The sequence below is a fragment of the Hevea brasiliensis genome, chromosome 16 (genome assembly GCF_030052815.1).
Source record: "Hevea brasiliensis isolate MT/VB/25A 57/8 chromosome 16, ASM3005281v1, whole genome shotgun sequence".
Classification (NCBI taxonomy): domain Eukaryota; kingdom Viridiplantae; phylum Streptophyta; class Magnoliopsida; order Malpighiales; family Euphorbiaceae; genus Hevea; species Hevea brasiliensis.
Window position 1 is genome coordinate 43,506,923 of NC_079508.1, and position 9,322 is coordinate 43,516,244.

At 30.9% G+C, this 9,322-nt stretch overlaps 2 protein-coding genes across 2 annotated transcripts; both read left to right on the plus strand.

Annotated features, from left to right (window-relative positions):
* The first annotated feature begins 1,532 nt into the window (after positions 1-1,532).
* Positions 1,533-4,044, plus strand: LOC110660344 (transcription factor IIIA). The gene is made up of 3 exons (XM_021818615.2): positions 1,533-1,740; positions 1,959-2,093; positions 2,969-4,044. The coding sequence occupies exons 1-3, from the start codon at positions 1,621-1,623 to the stop codon at positions 3,803-3,805; spliced, it is 1,092 nt and encodes a 363-aa protein (XP_021674307.2). The 5' UTR covers positions 1,533-1,620; the 3' UTR covers positions 3,806-4,044.
* A 1,050-nt stretch (positions 4,045-5,094) lies between these two features.
* On the plus strand, positions 5,095-8,874 carry LOC110660342 (uncharacterized). The gene is made up of 2 exons (XM_021818614.2): positions 5,095-5,375; positions 8,290-8,874. The coding sequence occupies exons 1-2, from the start codon at positions 5,181-5,183 to the stop codon at positions 8,683-8,685; spliced, it is 591 nt and encodes a 196-aa protein (XP_021674306.2). The 5' UTR covers positions 5,095-5,180; the 3' UTR covers positions 8,686-8,874.
* Positions 8,875-9,322: the final 448 nt, after the last annotated feature.

Sequence of the window (9,322 nt, forward strand, 5' to 3'; positions counted from 1 at the left end):
CTCTCTAATCGACCAAACCAAAGAATAGCAACAACAAAAAATAGCAAGGAAGAAATTCAATTTCTATTTATGTTAAAGTTGAGACTTGAAAATTGATTTACAAGAATGTGCCATTTAAATTACTTAAACTGCTTAAAAAATCATCATGAGATACAATCTCTTTATTATTTCTATTTTTATATTTTTTTTATATAAACAAATTAATTTACTATACTAAACATCAATTTTTTTAATTTTTTAAATTTCAACTATCAAAATCTTATCTCATACTAAAAAATGTTATTTAAATATCTTTTTTATAATATCTTTTAAAACTTTTAAAATTCTTAAATTTATAATTTCAAATATTAAAAAATTTATTATCACCTAAAATAAAATTATAATTAATTAAAAATTTTATTATCAACATAATTTTATAATATAATTATGAAAATATAAAAAATATATTAATTTATATTACTATAACAAAATAATAACTAATCTGCATAATAGGCGGGCAAAACAACTAATTACTTAGTGTCAAATTTATTATGGGCTGGGTGCAAGGATGTTACCCTCCAAAATTTTTTAAAATTATAATTTTCTTCATAAATTTTAGTAATATTCTTTAAAAAATTACTATTTGTCTCTCTAAAATTTTTAAAACTGAAATTTTATTTATAGATTTTAGTGTATTTTTTTAAAAAATAATTTTTTGCCCCTTAATATAGTCATATTTTATATTATCTAATTTTAAATTTTTAATATTTTTTTTTAATTTTTTGCCAATTTCACCCCTCAAAATCGAATTTCTAGTAATATTTTTTTTTATTTTTTATTTTGCTATTGAATGGGCCAAATGGGATGTGTTTGAATGAAGGTGAGGTTGCTTTGCTTGGTGAAGAAGAAGAAGAAGAAGAAGAAGAAGAAGAAGAAGGTGATGATGATACAGAGAAGCTAAGGAGAATGGGAGAGGAAGAGGAAGGAGATGTAGATAGAGATGGGAGAAGCAGAGATAGGAAATTGCAGTGGGTGGGCTGGGAAGGGTATTTAGGTGTGTGTGTTCACGAGGGCATTAAAGTCTTTTTTACTTTTAATTAATGATTTAAAAAATAAAATGAATAGAATAATTAATATGTAAATTTTATCAAATTTTAAAAATTAAATAATTTATTTTTTAAAATATAAAAATTATAGTGTTAATAATAATAATAATAAATATAAATTAAATTAAATAACAAATTTTTCATGTCAGTGATAGATAATTTATTTATGTATGAATAAATTTAATTATTATTAAATTAAATATTTATATTAAAATATATATATAATTAATTAAAATACATATATTAAATACATTAATCGATATGTAATGATTCAATACCCACACAAAAAAAAGGTGAGAAAATTTTTGATAAGAGCCCACTAATTATTGTATTGCCTAGAATTATAATTGGGCCTTGAAGGCCCAAACGTAACAATAAATTATTACCGAAAATAAAATTAAAAAACAAAAATTAAAAGGAAGGAAACAGCCCCGCAAGACCTAGGGTTCTTACTTCTCATAAGAAGTATATAATAACATAGCGCGCGCCTCTTTCTCGGTCTCTGCAGCTTCAGCGATAGAGGGGGAGAACAAAAATGGAAGAAACAGCTGAGATCGAAAGGCTGAGGCCTATTAGACGTTATTTCTGTGATTATTGTGGAATTTGCAGATCTAAGAAGTCTCTTATCGCTTCTCACATTCAAACCAACCACAAGGTTTTTTCATCTATCTTTTACCTTTGGGTTTGTGGGTCTTTTCAATTATTATAGTAGGTATCACTTACTGTAGCGAATTGGCTTGTTGGGTCCTTAGATCATGTGACCTTGGTGTTGGACTATCTGTTTTCTTGGTAACCAAACTCGTGTTATTGGGTTTTTGATAGTTTTGATAGTGTATCTTATTTCCTCTGGATTTTGGTTTTCTTATTGTCTAGGAAGAGTTGGAAAAGGAAAAAGCTCATGGAGACGAAGAAATTGAGGGAGTGAAGTCTAATACTTGCCGAGAATGTGGTGCTAGTTTCAAAAAGCCTGCGTATCTGAAACAACATATGCAAAGTCATTCCCTTGTGGTATTGAAATCGCTCTTAAATTATTTATCTTGTTTGTTTGCTTGTTTTGGTGTCTTTTGACGGTTAATTAATGCTTCTTGGTATGTGTTTATTACTGCTGGTTTGCTTATTATAATTTTCAAAATTTTTTAGGATTACAAACTAAAGGGAAGTTTTGGAATGGATGAAGAAATTATTTTTCCTGGGTTGGTTTTTGTACAATCACTAATCTCTTTGCTCTTAGAGATGGATTTGTATTTTTTGGTCTGACTTGGAAGATTTAGGTTATTTACTTTTTAAGAACTCAATTGAAAGGGAGTAAGGGACTGAAATCATCTTTGTTTCCGAGTTACTGGTAATGTGGAGCTTCTTATGGAAAGTCTTGTGCTGAAGTAGATCACTTGTGTAGAAAATTAGAAATGTATTAACGCATAAAGGCCACTGCTGTGCCCTCAACATGTTAGTAGTTTGAATTGATTTTTTCTGCTTTGACATCAGCACTGCTGAAGAAACTTTTTTCTTATTTGAGAATTGTGTTTTCTGTTTATTAGTATTTTTGTGTTTGTCAATTAAATTATTTTCAGAATATGCATCTATTGAAAATTAATAATCTTTCAGGAATGCTTTTTTTCTAATATGAAAACACCCAATGCGGTGGCGGCGTGAAGCATTGGATCCCACACACAGAACTCCAAAATGCGAGAGGCTGAAAGTTTGGACTTGAGTGGACCAGTATCAGGTTGGGAGACCTCCTGAGAAGCTCCATCAAGTAGGCCTCAATCACGCACTGGTTCCATGAGGTTTGAAGGTTTCCTTCATCCTTACTATTGTAACGAGTTATGTTTATTTACGTATGTAATTTTTGCTTCTAATGTGTGCTATATCTGATTTTGTAGAGGCCATATGTGTGTTCGGTTGATGATTGCAATGCCAGCTACAGAAGGAAGGACCACTTGACTCGCCACCTTCTTATGCATGAGGGAAAACTCTTCAAGTGTCCTATTGAGAATTGCAACTGTGAATTTGTTTTCCAAGGCAATGTTAAAAGGCATGTTAGAGAACTCCATAGTGAGAATTCTCCCCCCGCTAATGTTGGTCAGAAGCAGTATGTTTGCCAGGAAACTGGTTGTGGGAAGGTTTTTAAATATCCTTCAAGGTTGCAAAAACACAAGGATTCGCATGTTGAATTGGAATCTGTGGAGGCATTCTGTGCAGAACTAGGCTGTATGAAACATTTTTCCAATGCTCAATGCCTTAAGGCCCACATCCATTCATGCCACAGATACCTGACTTGTGAGATATGTGGAACAAAACAACTGAAAAAGAATTTAAAGAGGCATCTCCGCGCCCATGAAGCAGGTGATCAGCCAGTGGAGAGAATAAAATGCCATTTTGAGGATTGTTGCCACACATTTTCTAGTAAAACAAATCTTAATCTGCATATTAAGGCTGTGCACCTTGAAGACAGACCTTTCGCCTGTGGATTTCTAGGTTGTGATATGAGATTTGCATTCAAGCATGTCAGAGATAACCATGAGAAATCTGGATGCCATGTCTTTACTCCTGGTGATTTTGAAGAGTCTGATGAGCAATTCAGGTCGAGGCCACGAGGTGGAAGGAAGAGGAAATGCCCAACTGTAGAAATGCTTGTTCGTAAGAGGGTTACTCCGCCAACTGATTTGGATGAGTGCCATGCTTGGTTTCAGTCAGTGGAGAGTCATGAGCAGTCGTGAGTCATACTCTTTCAGATTCAGTGAGTCCATTATCAAGAATTTATCTCTGTATATGAAGTGTATAGTTGGCTAGTTCTGGTATATTTTGCATTTTGTTACTCTTTGAAATAGAGGCTATGGCCCGTTGAACTCTATGTTCTCTCTCAGATTTTGTGCGGACAGAGATATTTTACTAAAGTGATGTAGCTTAAAATTTTATTGTGTTTCTAATAATTAGGATGGGAGATTATTTTTAATAATTATTTTGGTTTTAATAATTAGGAAGGGAGGTTGTATTTTAATTTTTATTTAGATAAAATGTTATCTTATAAAAAAATCCAAATGTTGCATATAATTAAAAAGGATAAATTAATAAAAAAAATAAAAAAATTGAAATCTGTTGTAGTTTACTTTTTTCAGATTACATTTTAATTTAAATTAAATTTTAATATTTCTAAAATTACTTACCTTTACTCCTATAATAAAATTTCTCTCAATATGCATTCACGTTACTTTGGGAATAAATGAGTACGGAGTTCATTTGATTTTCATATAAATTTTATAAAAAAAGAAAAATTATTTTTGAAAATAATGACTTGATAATCGATTGAGGTCTAAAAAAAATATATTGTATAAATTTAGTCTATCATTTTCATTATTAATTAAAGCAAAAATAAATATTAATTGAATATTTAAGAATATATATGTCGTGCATTAAGTTAATCATAAAATTGAAAATAGATGTTAACCGATTCTAATTAAGATTTTAAATTCAAAATTTTACAATCTTAAAAATATTTTAATAACATTAAATTATTTTTTTAATTGATTAAAAATATAAATAAAGAAAGGTATATTATGATTCTGTATGTTCCACGAAAAATATTTTTTTATATTTTTTAATATTTAGAGTATTTAAAAAAATTAATTACCAAAAAATAAGTTTTTCACTAAAAAAAATTATGTTATTTTTTTGAAAAATGACTATTTTTTATTTTTTTAAATTTTAATAATTTTATTAAAATATAAAAACATTTATACATATATAAAATAAAAATATATTATTAATTTAATATTATAATTAAATAATAAAAAATATTTTCACGGTGAAAAATATTTTTTATATATAAATTATTATTTTGAAATAAATGGATTCTAAATTAAATATTATTTTTTAATATATTTTCATTTTAATGATTGGAACTTATTAAAAATTAATGAGAAAACATTATGTTTCATAGGGAATTGGTTTTGAAATTAATAATTTAATATATGCATAAATATGCCCAAATAATTGGGTCGGGCTGGTCGAATCGCCTGAGCCAGGCCTGTGAAGCAAATTGGGCAAATATTTTGCGGTGGGAAGTGGCATTTGCAGTGTTGCTCAACAAGGTAAATGGCGTGCATAATATCTTCTTCTTGTTGTGCAGCTGCCTCAGCTCGCTCACTCGTATCTGCTGACTCACTCCCGACTCACTCAAATCGCGCTTGCAAATCTGCTTCTCTCTCATGGGTTTCTTCATTTCCTAGTGTAAACATCTCTGCCAATAACAATTCACTCTCAATCCCTTCTAATCCCACTCTCAACAAGGTATGCACTTTCTTCTTCAATCTCTCAAATACTTTTTTATTTTAATTTTCCCTTTCTTGCCTCTGTTTGGTTCTTGAGAAAAGTAAAGGAATTTTCATGACATTTTTTTTCCTATTTTGGTTGTGTGCGCTGTTGATTTCTAATAGACTTGTATAACTTACCTCAACTGAAATTGCGTTTCTGTTGATTATGATTTCAAGTTTAATTTTTTTTTCTTTTTTTTTTTTTTCTGTTGCTGCTGCTTTCTTTGTCGAGGGAATCATGTAGACGGCAGCATCTATGTGTGTTTTTGGTTGTGAAGTTTTTATCATTTATCTGTTTATTTCTACTGAAAATCACTCTGTAGACTGTAGGGAAGTATTAAATTTCGCTGCATACAGATATTTTTATACTCGAGGTGGTGAAAAGAGGTTTTATTATCATGGTGGATTGTTAACAATGTTTTGGGATTTGAATTCTGCAGAACAAAAGAAAATGGGATCTCATTGTTATCTTTTGGTTCTTTTTCCAATAAACCTATTGGCTTAAAAGTAGCGTCTCAACACGAACTCTTAGTGGAATTAAATAGAACTAAAATCTGACTCAAAATCCTCCTTCAATTGTATGCAATGCAGTGGGTCATAAAGAATCTCACGTTTTCTTTTTCTCCTTTGTCACGGCCGGTAAAAGGAAATAATGAGATTTTCTTTGGACTTGAGTGAGCCTAAATCCCTATTTCTTGGTTTCAGAAAACAGTGATATTGGTTTAAAATATCTGATGAAAAATCTAATCTAGTCTTGTAGAAGTTCTGGTACTTGAAGGTGCTACTACATAGGTAAATTTTTTATGCTGGATGGGAAAATTTATACTAATATGGTAGTTCATTTAAATTTAGACACGAACATCATAATATTACGTGCTAAAGATAAGTGGGAAACTTCATTGGACTACAATCTTATTGGTAGCAGTATAAGAATTATAAGATGTATTGATACCTATAATTCTAAGTAGTTTAAGACCTCAACAGAATAACAAGACACTTAAGAGATCTAATCCTCTTTTTTCATGTGAGATATTATCATATTTTAATAGTGGATAGTTCATTAGTCTTATGAAACAATTGTAATATTTGGGATTGGCTGGAGGCAGTTGGTTTTTAAATTGTTGAATTAGAAATTTGATCTAATTCTAATATGTATTTTTACCTTTTAGTCATAAAATTAAGTATGACTAAAAGGTAAAAATACATATTGCTGTGGACTTAGCGTCCAACAGAGTTGAATGGCGAAAAATGATCCATATAGCTGATCTCAATTTGTTTGGGGTTAAGGTTTAGTTGTTATTGTAGCCATAAAATTGAGTGACAACTAATCTTGTTGCTAATTTACTAACATTTACCAATTGGAATTCTTTGCCATATTCCGGATCTCAGAGCTGGTTCTAAAAAAATTAATCAGTTGCTCTGCTGACTTGAAGTGGTAACATTGGGGCTGGGTTAAGAACAAATATCTTGCTAAATGCAATTTTTAGATGTCCAAAATAATTTGCTGCAAGATGACATTTCATCTGAAGTTGAGTATGGGTATAAAAGTATTTGCAGGTATCAATCCCTTTGAAATGGGCCTTTGCTGGAATTAAATAAAAAATCTCTTAATTTTTTCTTTGATTTGCTGATTTAAGATTTGAATATGAAAGCTGCATAAACCCCGCCCTATCTGCTTGAGTTCTAGCCCAAGGACAATTATTGTGGTCATGGGTCCTTTTCATAGCATAAGGAATGAGTTAAGGCTATGTGGGCTGCCGACTATACAATTCTTTGTGTGCCAGCATTACTTTCAATAGTGGGAGAGTTGTTGAATAGTGAAAGCCAGGACTAGGCCACATTTTCACTGTAGTCTGGAGGGTGGCAGAAAAGAGTTAAATGGTAATGGCTTACTGCAACTCAGGAATTAGAGGCACTTGACCTTGGGTTTATTTATTTATTTTTTAATGTCCTGCATGAGTGTGCACATTGAAGGAGGTTTAAACACTTGGTGGCAGACATTCGTGGTGCATGTATTTCTTTTATATGAATCCTAGGAGATTGGGAGGGTAAGGTATCCTCCTAACTTAAATGACGAACAAAACTAAGTAAAACAAATCTTATCTTCCTTAAAACGATGGCAAAACAAATACAAACACACTTTAGCAGAATTAATAGAGAAGTGCTTGTTTGTTCTCTCTATCAAATCTTTTTTAGTTCTTGTTTTCCCAAGTTAAAGAATAGTATTTCTGGCGCATTCATGCTTGCTAGATGGTTATCCTTAAAGTCTTGCCCGTTAAAAAGTGAAAATATTTTTGCATCCTTAAACTTGCTGGTCTTTCAATGACACTGGTGTCTTCGCATAGTAGTAATTTGCAGCCAGCATGAAGCTAATGCATTGAATTCAACTCTATCAACTTAGTGAAGAAAGCATGAGATGTCATTTTCTTAATTATATGTGCGGATGTAAATAATGGAATATTATGACTCAATTTCTGATTTCCCTCTGCCTTTGGGATTTATCTAGGAAATATTTAGAATATGCTTCTTGCAAGAAAGTTTCAACTGTAATCTCCATGATTAACACAATCCCAATTATGATCTCTTGTGAAACTGCATTACACACATCAATAGTCAACAAAACTGTCCTAGAAATTCAAAGTTTATGACGGCTTCAGGTTGTCTCTGTAATTATTATTATTATTTATTATTATTATCATTGTTCACTGATTGTGCTTTATCTAGTGTTCTGGCATCCCCCGAATTGTTTGTAAGTTGATGTAGAGTCAAATTATCTAAAATTCAGTTAACTGTTACATTTTCTGAAAAGCTGTAAATCATAAATGATTTCTGTTATCATTTTTTTTTTTACAAGAAAAGGATCTCTAATATTTGTCTCGACATATCTGCAGAATTCTTTCATTCGAGCTGCCTGGACGAGGAGATCTCGGGGTGAAGCTGCTAAGAAACCAAACAAGAAATCATGGAAACAGAAGACAGACATGTACATGAGGCCATTCTTACTAAATGTATTCTTTTCAAAGAGATTTATCCATGCAAAAGTTATGCACAGGGGAACTAGTAAAGTGATATCAGTTGCTACTACAAATGCCAAGGATCTCAGAAACAGCTTACCATCTCTTACTGATCACAATGCCTGTAGAGTTGTAGGGCAACTTATTGCTGAGAGATCAAAGGAAGCTGATGTATATGCAATGTCTTATGAACCTAAAAAGAATGAGCGGATTGAAGGTAAGCTTGGGATTGTTCTTGACACTATCAAGGAAAATGGAATTATATTTGTTTAAGCTTATTCCTCACATCTGTTTTATCTTGATGGTTGTGAATGACATGGGAAAATGTATTTTCTCTGCTTCACTTTGTGCCTGCTGATTAATTGATAATTGATATTCAGGATGAATTACTATTTTACCCTGAGACTTGATGTAATATACTAGTTAATCCTTGTTGGAATCTTATGATTTAGTATTTGATTCTGTAATCTGTCCAAAATTGATAGTAAAAAAATTCAACAAAATGATTAAAATACATGAAATTTCATGAATGCAGAGTCAAGACAGGCCCCCACTATGCAGGCCATATGAGCAACCAGTTTGTCAGATTTTCCATTAAAGTGGTTGGGAATGTAATCATGTTTAATTGAATCAATACTAAGTCCTTAGAAATTTTATTTGAACTCAATTTAATGTTTGAAATACTCAAATTTGATTTGATTTAACTTGATGACATTACAAAGTCTGTAATCTTAACTAAGTTGGAATTAGAGGTTGATTAACATATTTTTAACTGTATATTAATATATAAAATTAGAATTGTAATATCATATAAGTTAATTAAACTTGTGAATCGCTATAGTACTTCAATTTAATTCACTAAGCTGCTTAAGCTTTAATATTTTTTTTGAATAATTAATTTTGATGAGAT